Source organism: Danio rerio, chromosome 2, assembly GCF_049306965.1.
Source record: "Danio rerio strain Tuebingen ecotype United States chromosome 2, GRCz12tu, whole genome shotgun sequence".
Lineage (NCBI taxonomy): Eukaryota > Metazoa > Chordata > Actinopteri > Cypriniformes > Danionidae > Danio > Danio rerio.
The window spans coordinates 22535502-22552425 of record NC_133177.1 but is presented as its reverse complement, the minus strand read 5'-3'; the positions used below and the strand labels follow the sequence as shown (position 1 = coordinate 22552425).

Below are 16924 nucleotides of genomic sequence, written 5' to 3'. Positions count from 1 at the left end.
TTTTGAGGAATATTATTTATTCCTAATTAATATTTATTAAAAAGTGGGACCTAATTGCTCAATGCATGCTCAATCTATCCCAGATATGGCTCAACAATGTCAACTAATTGACGCGAAAAAGACGTAATTACTTTGATAATCAAAAACGTCGCTCATTTATACTCATTTGTACATTTACTGAAGCGATTTAGAAGAATATCTGAAACCGAATTTTACGAAGTTAACGAGCCAGCTTTTTATTTATTTACATTTATATATTTATTTATTTACCTATGATAATAATGATTATTATTATTTTTGTTGTTGTTGTTGTTATTATTATTAATATAATATTTTGCTAAAAATATATAATTTCAGTATTGGATTACTTGCGATAATCATATTAAATTATTATTATTATTGTTAATTTCTTATGCCTCTTCAGAATGAAACAGACATTACAGATAAGTGGGGATGATTAAATATGATAATAATAATGTGTGTGTGTGTGTGTGTGTGTGTGTGTGTGTACATACAATATATAATGAATAAATGTCCTTTTTATACATTCACTTTAGCCAGTGTTGTATGCAATTATGTATTAGTATTATTCATACTTAATTATGATTATTGATAATAATGTATTGTTTTATGCTACATTATTGAATTTCTACTTTTATAATAATGTGTGATTCATTGCTTTTTATAAACTGTTTTTGTTAACTGTTATAAAACTGTAAGAAAAAAAGATGACTCCGGCACTACTTTTGATAAAGAAGACACATTTATTGATAACATCTCTCTTTATAGTATAAAATATACATTACAAGTTTAAGCTTGCTAACTTATAGACAACTGGAGTTTTTCCACACCATAAAATTATAATCAGTTAATAAATATAAGCATTATTGTATTTTATATCCGATAAAACTGCAGCTTCTCTGTTCAGTTGCGTCTGTTTATAGCGCACTGATGACCGGATTAAGATGGCGGCCGCGTTTGACGTATCGGAGCAACGGACCGAAGAGGACCACGAGGCGTCTAGCTATCTACTATATAATGTCTAAAATTAACACCTTCTTTTTTAACAAATTATTTCCTGAGAGTTAAATCTTCTTTTGGGTGATTAACTACTAATCGCAATAATTACATGAAAAATAGAAAAAAATGTTTATTGATTCCTTGTGTTTCGGCGCTACGTCATCCACATGAGTGTTTTTTCAAATTTGAGTTGCTATAGTAACGCGTGTTATTATATGACTCGATATATAAACACTGAAAGCGCTGAAAATCTTGGTTGAGAGACGAGGCGAATTCAGAGACTTGCAGAGACTTTTGTGCTGAAACTGATTCTTCAAGAAGCCCTGAGGATTTCTGAGAGGAGACTTTCTTTCCAGGACGACATCGGAGGATTTTTTCTTTGAAAAGAATATATAATTATTTTAATCGTTCAGATTACTTGTTAAGACGCTTATTTTATTGCTCTTTTGTCATTTCTGTTTTAGTTTGTGCCTTTTTTTCTACTTGTTTGTTTGACATTTCAGTTGTCTTTTATTGATTTGTCATTATATTTTCTCTTGTTTTATTTTCTCTTGTGGTGGAGTTTTGCAGGACGGTCTTCATGGCGCAAATGGCTGAAAGAGAAAGTGAGTGTTCTTCATTTGACATTTGTTTATTTTTGCCATGTTTATGTTGTGTTTTACTGTGTTTTAATAAATGAATATGAAGAAGATTGTGTAAATCAAGCCATATAATCTTAAAATATCCCACTCTAACTAATAAATGTTGTTTTATTTAATAAAGAAACAAACAGACTTATTAAGAAAGTATTTTATTCCTTGAATCAGTTGTAATGATTGTAATAATGCAGTGTGACCACTGACAGTGAGTGATGTTTTATTAATAATCAATAATCGGTGTTTGCTGTCGGTGATATTTCATCCTCAGGCCGCTCCAGATCCAGGAGTGCAGCTTTCACCCAGACAGCAGTTCAGGACACAGAGACACGGGACGCTTCTGGTGGGCTTCCTGGTTATTTGGCTCCTCTGTCCTCTCTTTTGGCCGATTCAGTGTCCACAGATCAGAGGAAGAGGAAGAGGAAGCAGCAAACGGCGTCCACCTCGTCTAGGAGACCTGCCAAACGCTCTCGCAGAGGTCAGCACAGGCTTATAGTGGAGACTCAGTTGTGAAATGATTGGTCATTAAAGAGACTCAACTCATGTTTTCTCTTCAACACATTTCTGCTGCTCTTCTGTGTTGCAGACCAATATGCCAAGGGCCCGTTGCTGGGACGAGGCGGATTCGGCTCTGTGTTTGCTGGGATCCGCAGGTCTGATGGACTGCCAGTAAGACTTTTCCTTCACTCCTTCATTCAGACAGGCTTTAGAAATGTTGATGTCAGTAAATGTCCCGTGTCCCGATCAGGCAGGGCTGATTTACTGTGCTTTATCTGTCTACAGGTGGCCATCAAGTACGTGTCTAAAGAGCCGACGGACACCAGACTGAAAGTTGTAAGTTGAGCGTGAATTTGTTGTGTTTGATTCAGTCCTGGATGTAACAAAGCATTTGTCCTGCAGGACGGTCAGGGTCGTCTGCCGCTGGAGGTGGCGTTGATGACCCGCGTCTCTTCAGCTCCTGTCTGCCCCAGTGTCCTGCAGCTGCTGGACTGGTTTGACCATCGCAGACGCTACGTCCTGATCCTGGAGCGTCCGGCTCCTTGCCAAGATCTCCAGAGTTTCTGTGAGGAGAACGGCTGTCTGGACGAGCCTCTGGCCAAGAAAGTGCTGGTGCAGCTGATCGCGGCGCTGAAACACTGCGAGAGCCGCCGCGTCCTGCACCGAGACGTCAAGCCAGAGAACCTGCTGATCTCCACAGACTCACACGACATCAAGCTGCTGGACTTCGGCTGTGGAGATCTAATGAAGGACTCGGCCTACAGATACTTTGCAGGTTGGTTTGTGTGACTGAAGGAAACGCTCTGAGGATGTTTGTGAACTTGCTGTGATTCTCCAAAAGGAGTTTGTGTGTACTGGAGCCTTTAGAGTGTGTGTTTGTGCTCTTCTTGTGTCTCTCAGGCACTCCAGCTTTTGCTCCTCCTGAGTGGTTTCGGCATCATCGCTATCATGCCTCTCCACTGACAGTCTGGTCTATCGGCGTGACTCTCTACAACATCCTGTGCGACTGTTTCCCCTTCAGAGGCGCACGGAGGGTCACGTCCAAAAGCAGACTGCACTTCCCGAGAAAGCTGTCGACAGGTAAGAGATGAAGATGATGTGTTGAGAGAGCAGAAGTTTGTGTGCTTTTGTGGTTCTGAAGGCTGTGTTGTGTGGAACAGAGTGCCGTCAGCTGATTCGCTGGTGTCTCAGTGCAGCGCCAGCAGATCGGCCCAGTTTAGATGACATTGAGCGCCACCCCTGGTTGCAGTGAACAGGTGGCCAGTGGCATTACACTTATCTGAATGCCAGCAGTCGTGGCTTTGCATTGTTAGAGTCAGTGTAGATAAATGCTTTCAATGATTTGTAGAGGGTGAGCAGGAGTGGCAGAGGAACTGCAGAGAACAGCTTCCTGATCCTGAGCTTCCTCTGCTGCGTCTGTGAGACTCTGCTGGAGGAGCTGAAAATGCAGCGCCAGCTAAAACCAGAGCATCGACGACACACATCAGCCAGTCTAAAGCAGACAGATGTGGAGGATTTAGACCAGTTAAACAACAGGTCTACTATTAATGACCAGCACATTGTATATTTGTATATAGCAAAGCAGAGATTGGTACATGAAGACAGTTAAACCTGTACAGAATGATCTATTTCTTATAAATATCATGTATTTTTAACATTTCATCAATGTACAGAACACAAATAAACATTCTTTACATATTTGATGTGGTTTTGTTAGTGATTGAATAATTCATCACAGACAAAGCAGAATCACAGTGAAGAGATTCATGTCTAAGTTATTTCTAGAAAAAAGGCAAATAAAGCATTTACTGTATTCAGCTTTCCTATAGAAAACCTTTAGAATAACAAGATTTAGTTACAGTAAGAACTGTGATCAGATTATAAGCTGTGTTTAGAGGTATTTAGCTTATATTAAAGTACAGTCAGTGCTGACAGAGTATGATTTCCCTCAGCTCAATCAGCTTGCTTAAGTTTTCACTCTTGAGTCTGGTGAAAACTCCACTTACTGTAAAACATATTTTACTGGACTGTCCTGCTCTTACTGATTTCAGAAGGACTTTTTTATGAAATTAACTCTTTTAAGGACATTTTTGACAAAGTAAAACCAGAAACGATTTTAGAATGTTTATCATGTATTAACACAAAAAATCTTATTTAATTTATGTTTTATTTTGTTTGTTGATTTTTAAATTGTATATTTATTGTTGAAAGATTCCTGCCATGAAGATAGCCTTCATGAAGATAGGTTGCTGACATGGCACTAAATAAAAAATACATTACATTACATTACTTGAGTCTGGTGAGAAGAATCTGTGAAGAACATTGGAGGAGAGGAGACTTACTGTATCTTCTGCTGTCTCAGTATTACACTGTACAGTTTTAATTGTCTATGTTGTAAGACTCAAATATCAGGAAAGATGTATTATCTACATTATCCATCTGTTATAATAGAGAAATTTCAGCATTGTGGATGTGACATTTGCTGTCAAAACGTGAAACATAAATTCACAGAAAAAGCATTTGTTATGCATTATCTTACATTATACTGAAACATCTATTTATATTTTCCAAAACAACAGAATTATGAGATCAGAAAAAAAATCAATCTGTATCCATTTTTAAATTTTTTAAATGAGGAAAATAATCATGCATTATGGATGTGACCAAAAATAAGTTTGCGGGTTTACAGTAAACAACATACTTTGTAGAAATTCTGTAAATTAAACTGCACAACCCAAAAGAAACAATGTAAAACAAAATAAGAGTCGGCTCACTATAGAACATAAATGTTATATATAATATATTTTATTTGATATTTTTGCATTTATGAGGAAAAAGCTTTATTTTGAATTTGACTCCTCTCTGTTGTGGATGTGACAGATGTGAAATTGGCTATTGTGTGACTTGTGTGATTTGTATAGTTTTCTTTGTTGTGATAAACAGCCTCTCACCGTTTAACAATCTAGGCTCAGATCATCAGTGTGTCTGTGAATTTAGGAAACAGCTAAACTCCAGGCTGAAGGTGGAACTCACTGGTTCTTGAAGAAAAAGAGATTTTGTCTGATGAATCTGGATATATAGTCGCATCTTTACTGTTTCTGTCTAAAATATTTGGCGTTCTCTTAACGGAGACTCATGACCTCAGGCTTGAAGTTGCTGACTTTTTGGTTCTTGTTGTTATTTGTTATTAAGTGTGGTTTAGTTTATTAAGGACACCAGTTTAACTAGTCATAACAAGTCTCAAACGGCAAGTTTATTGCAAAATACATATCACAGAATCTTTCATATGCAGATTCCTGCTGTTTGACGTGAAGTGTGTCTGTGTTGATCTGCAGGTTCTCCAGCTTTATGTCTCGATGAAACACTCCACAATAGCAGCACAGATTGAGGGACACTGTTTCCTACATCATGATTGATCTGTGTTGCGTCCTCATTGATGGAGCCTCAGTTAGACATCGTGAAATCAACAGGTCTTGTCATGGTGAGGGACGTTTCAGGATCATGATGTACAGGTCAGGCTGCTCCGGTCAGTCCAGTAGCTGAATGATCTCTAGATCTCTGAGCAGGATTAACAGACAAACCGCCAATGGAATGGGACCAGGATAGAAGAAAGATCAGTGTTGAACTGAGGTGCTTTCGGAAGAATATTTGTCAGTTTATTTGACTGTTTAAAGACAGAAAAATGTAGGAAAAATGTGTAAAACAATTTAAGCAAAACATTTTACAATTACTTTGCCAATATGTCAAGTGCAATAAATAATGAATAATAATAATATTAATAATATATAGATGAAATGCAATAGATGTAGTGAGACAACAGATAGACACAGATAAAGTAGAAGTTCAGCTCATTAGTCAAAATACTATGTAAGTGTATTTGATGTATTTGTGCTGGAGTTTATTCAAGACTTTCTGAAACACACACACACACACACACACACACACACACACACACACACACACACACACACACACACACGTGTTTACTGACACCATATGGTTGTGGTGATTCTAGCGGTGAAGAATTACATCCATTTTTCAGTCTTTATTTCAAACATGCTCTGCTTTAAAGGGCACCTAGGTTACCCCTTTTTTCAGATTTAATATAAGTCTTTTGCGTGTCTAGAATGTGTATAAAAAGTTTCAGCTCAAATCAGATTTTTCATTACACCTTTTACAAGATGCTGTTTTATACTGATTTCCAGCAGGGGGTGGTTTTGTCGTACTGTGCCTTTAAGATGAGTCTTTCCCGCCTAATGTTTCTACGTGCCTTCCCGCGTGCTTTAATCTCCTCCCTCAGCTGCGTCAGACAACAGACAGACTTAAAGGAAGAAGGTCTCACGTAGCGTTTGTGAGAAATACTACAGTAAGAACTAACCTTTACTAATTAGTATTGTGAAGTTGTATTGATGAGTCACACACAATATCGTTACAAAGTTCACGCTCACACACACACAGAGATACACACGCACACTGTAGCTGACACACACACACACACACACACACACACACACACACAGGCAGGCAGACAGACAAAGCGCGCTCAGCTTAGCACTGTTTTTGCACTCAAATATGACAGAATACAGGCATACTCCAGTACTGTGTGGATATCTGTTATGCTAGTGTAGAAAATAAACCTGATTTAACTTCCACAAACCGGGATTGAAGCGTCTTCTTTTAGAATTGTTCTGACAAGCAGCTGTGCTGATGAAGTAAAGCTAAAGTAAATCGCTGTAATTAATTACACACGTGCACTGTTTTAAAACACTCTAAACATGTGAAACTTACTCTTAATCACATTTGATGATGATTGCTGATCCTAGCGAACAGAACAGACCTTTTATTCCTGGTTGCTTTGCGTATGTCTGCCTGGTCTTGTTGACATATACACGTGACTACCGGAACATGTTAAGGCGCGCAGCTGTCAATCAATTCGGTGGGCGGGGGGACCGCACTCCTACGTAAAGTTGCGGTCGGTTTGAAAACAGCTGTAATTGGTCCACCGTTTTTATGTTGTTAAATTGAAAAAAAAAAAAAGGACTGGGTGTGTTTGTATCACCCCAACATGATGGTCTATACACTATATACACACATATGTTTGTCCAAATAGCTTGAAAAGTAGATTTTCCACCATAGGTGGCCTTTAACGATATATAAGTTTATGAAACTAATCATTGTTGATGTGCAGCTGCTCACAGAGAGTTAAACAGATCTTTTAATCCCAGTTTCTTTGAAAAGTATGTTCTGTGGACAAAAAAAATGATACACACACACACACACACACACACACACACACACACACACACACACACACACACACACACATATATATATATTGTATATATATATATATATATATATGTGTGTGTGTGTATGTGTGTATATAATTTTTTTAATTGATTGACAGTATATATATATATGCATGCTGTCAATCAATTAAAAAAATTATATACACACACACACATGCGAAATGTGGAGTTTTTTTTTTCCGTTCCGTTTTTTCATCGATTTCCATTAAAACAGAAGTTGAAAGTTAAAAATGAAACACACGAAATTGCATGAAACTCTGGAGGAAAATCTGGAGAGCCTGGTGATGCAACATTAATTGTTTTATACTGAAACTTGCCTTCAAAAAGTGCTTCCTTGGTCTTATTCATGTTACAGGAAATAAAAAACCTGCAACTGCGTTAATTGCATTATATTTTTTTAACGTGTTAATTTCAAATTAATCGCATGCATTAACGACTAATTTTGACAGCATTAATACATCTATAAACATATGTTTTATTTAGAATGATTGAAGATTTGAGAATGTTTCCCAGAGATGGGTTGCGGCTGCGTAAAAACTTGCTGGATAAGTTGGCGGTTCATTCCGCTGTGGCGACCCCGGATTAATAAAGGGACTAAGCTGACAAGAAAATGAATGAATGAATGAATCCACGTTTCAAACAGTCCAGACAGCAGATTATTTACTTTGTTGAATGATTCAGTTGTTTGAGTGAATCGGCTCACTTATTAGACTTTACTACCATCTACTGGAGGTTTTAGATTCTTATTTTGAAGATTATTTTCATAAAAAAATAAAAAATAAAATTTAAAAATTATTTTCATATTTAAATGCAATAAAGTACAATAAACTTTATTCTTTAAAATACACAGATTGATCACACACACAAAATAACCTTGTCATCATTTACACACATTTGTGTCATTTAAATCAATATAAGTTTCTTTGTATTGTAGATTATTTTTCCAAGTGTTCACTTGCTTTCTTCTTTGCACATTTAACACAATGATGTACTGAAATCTTCTTTTGTGGAACTTTTGACTCAATTTTATAACATTAAACATGAAATTTGAGTATGTGTGTGTGTGTGTGTTGCAGATGCAGCGATGACGGTTTACACTGAAGCCACACCTGAACAATTGCAACAGCAGGGCATCCTGTATGATGTCATCACTTTTACTGAGGAGTAGAAACACAACACACACATTATTTATTAACAACATCAACACACACACAGACAGAAAAATATTTGAAGCTCATCTCAGCTCCAAATGAGTATCACAAACTGCGCTGATCATACGTAACACAGACTTCTTCCAGAATCATCAGTCATTTATAAGGTGAATGTACAGTTAGATCCTCTCAGAATATGTTTTATGCCTTTGTAAATATTTAAAGAAATTTATCATTGTGTTCCCACAATGTTTAGCCTTGTAAAGGAAAAGAAATATGAATAGAGAATCCTGTATTTAAGAAGAAAAATGGACATGTTGCCGTGTATGCTGCTTTAATGACAGTCTGTATATAACAGTATGCTGGAGGATTAACGTCATATTGCTATGAAACAGTTCCTAGCTGTAGCTAAAATGCTTATAAAGAAGGTTTTGGTCGTTTGCTGTTTCATCTTTAGCTTCTTCATTTTTACAGATATGTCTTTCTTTAAACATGGCTACAGACAGGAACTTTAAATGCAAACCAAATCAATCAAAACCTCTTTATCTGAATCTAACACTGATTTTCTTGCATTAGTTTTGCTATAATATTGTACAATTCTGGTTTTACAAAGCTGTTGTCTGCTGCATATGATGTAATAATATTTATACTTGTGTACATATTGATTTTTGCCTATTCAGTGCCTTATGCATGTATTTTTAAGTTGCGTCTGAAAGTTCAGATCAGTTTTTACCTTTTTGTACATTCACTATCAAATATTCATCAACTTTTTATTTTTATAAATGATGTTCCATTTTAAAGCTACTAAGACAAAGACATCTGAACTACACTATTCAGCTAGGGTCATCTACAATTAATTCAGTCAAAAGTCTTGATGGTCAGCTGTCCTTTATTGGTCACATAACCTGCATGATTGTGCAAGCTTTGTTTTCTTTCAATAAAATTAGAAGGATCAGACATTTTGTAATAGAGCAGGTTGCTTAAAGGTCTTGTCCAAGCACTTGTGATTTATATATTAGGCTACTGCAATGTTCTTCAGGCCGAACTTCACTATCATCGGCAGTGAAACCTCTTCAGATGATCTTCAATGCTGCAGCTCATCTGGTCTAAGCTCTATTTATCCCAATAGAGTCCTCTTCACACATCAATATCACAGGAGAATTGAGCTGGTTTTCTTTCTTCTTGCTCCGCTGACGCATGGTGAGTTTGAGTCTTTTTTTCATTTGTTTTTTGGATAATCATAGTGTAAATCCTGCCGTTACATTGAAGCAACTTCTTGAATTGTGTGTGTGTTTATGTTTTGTAATGTAATACCAGGACTGTAATCTATTTCATCTACATTTAATTCATTATTTATATATTTAGTTCATAATAATACTACACATACAGTGATAATTTAATCAGCAATAGAATATGGTGTCTATTTTCTCCACCTTTAGATGATTTTTTAATGCTCAGTAATAGTTTTTCAAGCTTGACTCTAACCGAAGGATTCAAATGTTTTGTTCTTCAGGGAGAATTACTTTAACATTGTTTTTATAATTTCATAATCATCTTTGGTGGTTTGGAAGTATTTTGCTTTGCTGTAAACCAGTGGAATGGTGACACAGTGTCTCAGTGAGTAGCACTTTCACCTCACAGCAAGAGGGTCACTGTTTCAAGCCCCCGGCTGGGTCAGTTGGCATTTCTGTGTGGAGTTTGCATGTTCTCTCCGTGTTCATGTGGGTTCCCTTTGGGTGCTCCGGTTTCCCTTAAGGACATGCGCAATTGGTGAATTGAATAAGGTAAATTGGCTGTAGTGTATGTGTGTGAATGCAAGAGTGTATGTGTGTTTACCAGTGCTGGGTTGCAGCTAGAAGAGCATCCGCTGTGTAAAACATATGCTGGATCAATTGGCGGTTCATTCTGCTGTGACAACCTCTGATTAATAAAGGGACTAAGCCGAAAAGAAAATGAACAAATGAATAAATCAGTGGCTATTGTTTTTAATAATGAGTTTGTAACTAAAAAATAAATAGAAATGTTAAAATGTCTGTTTTTCTCTAACAGCCTTAAGAGGTGTCAGCGGAGCAAAATCAGCTCCTCCTTTACCAAAATCCAACATCAAACCTGCAGTCCGGAGCTCTTCCCCATCTACAGCCAGTGTTTCAGAGGAACCAGATGATCAATCCAGGTAAATCAAATCACAAATATGACCACACTTCATCCATTTTACAACTCCAAATCATAATAGAGATTAATGTGTCTGTGAAAACCAAAACATGAAGCAGTGATGGTTGAGCACATCTCACTAGCTGCTGTTTTAAATGCTGTTTTAAATTTGATCAATCTGACAAACATCTAACCCAAGATTAGATTTACTTTGTACCTCAGTTTGGTAGAAGGTTGAATGAAGTTCACCACCAGCCTTACAGAAAATTTGGACAATTAGAGATAAAAATGAAGCTGATATTCTTTCTTCTAGGAATTGTTAATTATCTATTATTAAGGAATTGGGTAACACTATATTTTGATGGTCCATTTGAGTATTAGTAGACTGTCTGCTTAATATCTGTTGAAAATATAGTCAGCTTGTAAGCTCCTTCAACAGACATTTAACTGACTACAAGAAATTTTGCAAGTACATGTCAATTTACACTAACCCTAACCCAAACCTAACAGTCTACTTATAATCTAATGAGAAAACTCAAATAAACCATCAAAATAAATTTTCTCCTTCCTATAGAACCTGTTGCTTTTAACATAGTTGGAGATGTTGTAAGCAGGGGCGTAGTAACTGGGGGGGACAGGGGGGATACACCCCCCTCACATTTAGATACCGACCATTTAGAAACAGGTGATTAAAAATTGAAACGTATATATATATGTGACCGGGGCCCGTACTGTACTGAATATAACCAAATAGAGGTTCACTTTACTACCCACAACTTCAGGTTTTCTCCAAACAAATGGAAATAAAGCAGAGATGTGTACAAACAATCTTTTATTAGACACTTAAATAGAGTTTTTCTTTAAAATGTAATCATATAAAACAGATAGTCAATTACAATTAGTCACAAAACAATACAATGGTTTGTATAATGGTTGTCAGTGGCCACTGCTCTCACACTCAATATTACACAGGATATACCATTGGGAAAGATCAAAAGGAAAAAGAGGAAAATACCACACTCCAGTGCAACGAAACCTTCAAAACAAAACACTCATTAATAAAGAGAAACTAACCCACACTCAAAATAAACCACCCGCATAACAAACAAAGCCAAAATAACACAACCCTCCCCATACAAGGTAATCCTTGCTGTTAGTATTGAAATGCAAGTCGAACAATAACAGCCCTTAGCAATTTACACAAACAAAATACAAACCCACCAAATAGTTAAATCACAACACTGCACACATACACGCACACTCACAACCGCGCCAACGTCGAAAGAATTTAGCGCACCCTCGCACAATAAGGGCGCGCTCACACCCACACACACACACAATCCTACACACACACACACTGCCTTGACGCAACCGAGTCACACACAATCAGGTGCCGAGAAGGAAAGTGAAGTCGCCCCTCCGTAGCACAAACGGGTCGCCAGACAGCAGCAAAACAGCAACGGGCTCTCTATAAAACAACCAGTCAATATTCATTCGCATGTTAACGTTTTAAAATCATATTTCTAGATAAAACATTTACAGACTCTCAAATAGAAACTTACCCGCAGCCCAGTCAACTGGCTCTTAACGCAAATGGTGAGCAATCCACCAATCATACATGGATGTAGCTAAAAGAATTATTTATTATTAATTAACAGCTCTAAAACTTGCCAGAAATAGCCAAAGACATAAACAGAGACATACCGTTACTTGCTGATGCGATTGCACTTCCGCAGGCCAAAGAAACAGAATTACAGGTTTTTCTAAACACTGCAGGCTTACTGCTCAACGCTCAATGCTTAACGCACATCAAAAGTTTGCACGCACTCAACACACTGCCACTATTCCATGCCAGGGAGATAACGGAAGCAAAACCTCCATACTTTTAAAGGGGTGGCGAGCTTAATTTCTAACTTCATTCACCTAAACATAGTGAGGAAACCCCTCCCCCTTGGGGATCCCCCACTACACGCATACGAGTGCGAAACCCCTCCCCTTTGGGGATCGCCCCATTACATATATACAGTTGTAATCCCCCCCACCCCAACCCCACTTTTAAAATGTCCACTATGCCCCTGGTTGTAAGAAAGTAGTAATGTAAAGGGTTAAACAGTCTGTTTGTAGTAAACATGGTTTTGGATATTGATATAATAGTTTGTGCAGACACACTGAGGTTTATCCAGTGTATAGAAGTCTGAATCATCAACATTATTTCATATGCTTCCAAAAACACGTTTCCCAAAACACATTACTATAAATTGATTGTTCAACTCTTTACATTATTACTTTCTTACAACATCGTCCTATAGAACTTGTTGCTTTTAGCATAGTTGGAGATGTTGTAAGAAATTAATAACGTAAAGGGTTGAGCAGTCTATTTGTTTAGCAAACGCTGGACATTCGTGTAGTAAACATGTTTTTAAAAGCGTGTAAAATAATGAGGATGATTCAGACTTCTGTACACTGGATAAACCTCAGTGTGTCTGCACAAACTACACTATCAGTATTGACTTTGAAGAAATACCACTAAATATTTTGTTTGGGAAGCACAATTGTCATGAGGGGAATGAACACTTAATGACCCTAATAAAACTGGGTGCTCTTATTGTGAAAATGCTCGTGTTACGATGTTTGTATTTTAAAACATTTCTAAAAACAGTTCTGATTTCACAGTAAAACATTGGAATTTTATATGGATGATTTGCTGATGTCGCAGTGACTGATATGTTTAGACTTTGGGTCAGGTAAAGGGCAGCGCTGGACTGTATTCTTCAAAAGTGTATTTCTAAAAGTGCGCCCTAATGACGCCAGTGGCAACTGCAGTGTGTGTTATAAATGACTGGATGCTGTTCAAACCTCATGCCAGATTTTTGTCACTGGGACTGGATCGCAATACATCACAAGTGAGTTCAAAAATATATATTTTTATTACAGACATACACAAAAACAACTGTAAAAATAAAGAAGTGAATAATACAATAACAAGACACTATATTTAAACAGCAAAGGTGTCAACGGGCTACTCCAGCATGAACCAGTCATGGTAAGGCATCTGTCCTAGAAGAATTCTGTGCTCTGGAATCTGCTGCAGACAAGCCCACATCAGATCACAGCATTCTTTGAAAAACAAAAGGAGAGGTGAGATTATTATTATTATTATTAAACTGACTTTTAACTTGTTCTTTGATGATCATCTCACCTTGAGAGAGGGTAAATTTGGACCAGTCGTGCTCCAGGTAGTACAGGTCATACGTCGTTGGGAAATCTCCATGCAGCATTGTGAAGAGAAGAACCCCAAGAGAATAGACAGTTGCTGGTTTGGCATGGTAACATCCTCTTTGGTAAAACTCTGGTGGCATGTACGCTTCAGTGCCTGGAGGAGAGACATTTAGTTAAATCTGTGTCAACATCATGTTGATATATATACCAGATGGGTTTCAGGTGTGCTAATTACTGACCTTTTAAACCGTAAATTAATAATGCTTATGTACATTCATAACTAGTGTTGTCAAAAGTATCGATACTGACACTCATCACAGTCATATTTGCTGAGCATGTGAACACCAATGGCCAATCAGTAATGTTTAACAGGTTCAAATGGACGTTTTTAAAATGTCAGTCCCAAAGTTGAAACATTTAACAACCCTATTCACAACACCAACCAGAAAAGGTGGAATATCCTGATTCCATCATGTAATCTCCGCAGCCGAAGTCGATCAGCTTGACCTCCAGAGTGTTTGGGTTCACAAGCAGGTTTTGCACCTTAATGTCCCTGTGGAATACTCCTCGGTAGCAGCAAACATTGGCAGCATAAACAGCTTGGCCCATGATAGTTTGTGCCGTTTGCTCGCTGAGGACGCCTCCGTTGAGTTGCAGGAATGCCTCCAGATCCATACTTGGCGTAGGCCGCTCCATGACCATGACATAATGGTCTTTGAAGACCTGCCAGTCTAGGAGCTGAATTATATTGGCACACCTGGAGCCACTGCTGGCCATACTTGCCAAGGTGATCTCTAGAGGTGGATGGTCATGAGACTGAAAACAAAATAATAATGTTGGTTTTCAAACAAGGGTTTTTAACCACAGCCTGTTGTCCTCTATTAAATATAAGACATTATGAGTTGAACACAGTGACTGAGAAGAGAAAAACAGAAAGTGTAGTGTACTTACAGAGCAGAGATCTTGCATACGTGGTGTCATCTGGGCAAATTTAACAGCCACCTGTTGAAAGAAATAAGTGAACAATTAACATGTGCATCGAGATCATTTCATTCAAATCCTGAACAGAGGTTTCATCAATTTGAATTCTCAGAAATGTCAAAACAATGAAAGCATGTTTCTGATGATGTTCTTTAAATAGTGAACTTCATCAAAGGATTTGAGTCCACAAAAATGAATACCTGCAGATCATCCTGTATGCGGATCCCCTCAAAAACAGACCCGAAACCTCCTTCACCGAGCTGCTTTCCCAGATTGTAGCGGGAGCTGATGTCATCTTTTAAAAAAGAAGAAAATTAAGCTGACTGGACATAAAATCTTATTAAATTATAAACCACAGAGTTTACAACAAATAAGACTTTCTCCATAAGAAAAAAGATTATAGGAAATGAAGGAAGTGAAAACTTCTTTACTCTGTTAAACATCATTTGGGAAATTTTTGAAAATGAAAAAAAATAATAATAAATCATGGACGGCGAATAATTTTGACTTTAACTGTATAATTTTAAAATGTTTGATATGCCTAAACAAATGTTATGAATTCCAGCAATAAACTTACTATTGTCCAAACAGGTCTCATCATCTGCTGTAAGACTCAGTGCAGAATCATCAGCGGAGTCATCTTGTGAAACCTTCTGATTCAGTGAAGGCTCCGAGTCTTCATCCAGTGCAGAGTCAATGTCAACCTGCACAGAGTCTCCGCTGAACAATTCAAAGATGCCATCTGATGAGAACTGCTGGCTCACTGGAGGTTTAAAGCTGTTCACTTCAGATTTCACAGTGTCAAAATCTTCTTCTGCTGAAGCATCAGGAATTGAAGGTTGGAGAACCTCCAGCTCCAGATTGTTCACAGCAGTGTGAAAGAATTTCGAGCTACTGATCGGCTCGTCCTGAAGGTCGTGGATCTCCAGCACAGGGAGCGGATCTAAAGAGGGGAAGGAATATCATTAATATGATTCTGTAACTCTTTTGACTAGATATTTGAAAAGTTCATTTGCAAAAACATTACTCAATGTATTTAATATTTATTCATGATCTTCATGGTTTTTGTGCATTGAAGTGATAATTAGCAATAAAAAATTATGTTTAAACTATATATCTAAAGGCATAAATACAATTAATTATGAATTTCATTTGTTAAACACAAAAATAGGCCTATTCTGAAGAATATTCCTGAAATCAGCAGCCATTAACCTTCATTGTAGGAACTCAAAATACTGGAAGTGAATGGCTGATTTCAGTATGTGTCCAACACAAGAACGCATCTCAAACAGGTTTGAGGAGTAAATTATGACAGAATTTTCACGTTTATGTGAACTGTCCCTTTAAGAAACTACCTAAAAATTCTCAAATGTTTCCAGTTAATTTTATTTCTTATCTTTAAACAGCTACTCTGACATGTTTGGTGTGTTTAACAGTGTGTTTTAGTAATTGAAATTCATAAACCTAATTTACCATCAACAGTTGCTCTTCTGGAGAAACAGGCTAGAAAGAAGGAAGACTTATTCTGTCTCCCTGCCTGTTTTCTTGCAACGACGGGCGGGTCATCGGTTATCGGATGATGGTGGTGTTCTGCCGTGTTGCCGTTGGATTTGAGTGGCTCACGGGGTGGTTCATGTGCACACTTGATACCAAACGCTTTCTTTAAACGGGAAATCAACTTTGAAAAGGCCATTTTATCACCGTTTTGTGGAATTGCAGTAAGTACTGAACTACTTGTCATCCAAAGAAGCAATGAGGGTTTCTGCTTGATTCAGTCAGCTTTAATTCACCACTGATGATGTCAGAGTTATGTAGTTCCATTTGGAACGCGAAACAACATTTTCAAAACGCGGGTACTTTTTAAAACACAATAACTTTAACAACTAGTGCAGGACTGCGCTAGACTGACTGGCTAATTCGCCTTTAAGTGCTCACACATTCACGTTATACAGACACACAC

At 37.4% G+C, this 16924-nt stretch overlaps 2 protein-coding genes and 1 long non-coding RNA gene across 46 annotated transcripts; 1 reads left to right on the top strand and 2 right to left on the bottom strand.

Annotated features, from left to right (window-relative positions):
• The first annotated feature begins 953 nt into the window (after positions 1-953).
• Positions 954-16078, top strand: pimr52 (Pim proto-oncogene, serine/threonine kinase, related 52). Of its 44 annotated transcripts, XR_012383924.1 has the most exons (15): positions 1182-1625; positions 1927-2133; positions 2242-2324; positions 2439-2489; positions 2556-2928; positions 3054-3233; positions 3314-3409; positions 3502-3689; positions 5489-5783; positions 8539-8780; positions 9633-9813; positions 10663-10786; positions 13509-13667; positions 13768-13902; positions 15556-16078. XR_012383924.1 is itself a non-coding variant. In XM_073909910.1 (10 exons), exons 1-10 carry the CDS (start codon positions 1601-1603, stop codon positions 15572-15574), a joined length of 1284 nt encoding a protein of 427 aa, XP_073766011.1. In that variant the 5' UTR covers positions 1182-1600; the 3' UTR covers positions 15575-16078. The 44 variants fall into 44 exon arrangements, 3 of the variants coding, with proteins under 3 accessions (XP_073766015.1, XP_073766011.1, NP_001119955.1); XR_012383987.1 differs by lacking the exons at positions 3314-3409; positions 3502-3689 and adding an exon at positions 6359-6519 and having other exon boundaries at positions 5489-5634; positions 13497-13667; XR_012383958.1 differs by lacking the exons at positions 3314-3409; positions 3502-3689 and adding an exon at positions 6359-6519 and having other exon boundaries at positions 9653-9813; positions 13438-13667.
• On the bottom strand, positions 10785-12643 carry LOC103910038 (uncharacterized). The gene is made up of 3 exons (XR_660125.5): positions 12469-12643; positions 12327-12392; positions 10785-12232 (listed from the first exon to the last, which is right to left on the bottom strand). It is a non-coding gene; the product is annotated as an uncharacterized lncRNA (long non-coding RNA).
• Positions 13784-16657, bottom strand: pimr141 (Pim proto-oncogene, serine/threonine kinase, related 141). The gene is made up of 7 exons (NM_001126484.1): positions 16438-16657; positions 15542-15907; positions 15165-15259; positions 14935-14985; positions 14427-14799; positions 13964-14137; positions 13784-13881 (listed from the first exon to the last, which is right to left on the bottom strand). Exons 1-7 carry the CDS (start codon positions 16655-16657, stop codon positions 13784-13786), a joined length of 1377 nt encoding a protein of 458 aa, NP_001119956.1.
• Between the last annotated feature and the right edge of the window lie 267 nt (positions 16658-16924).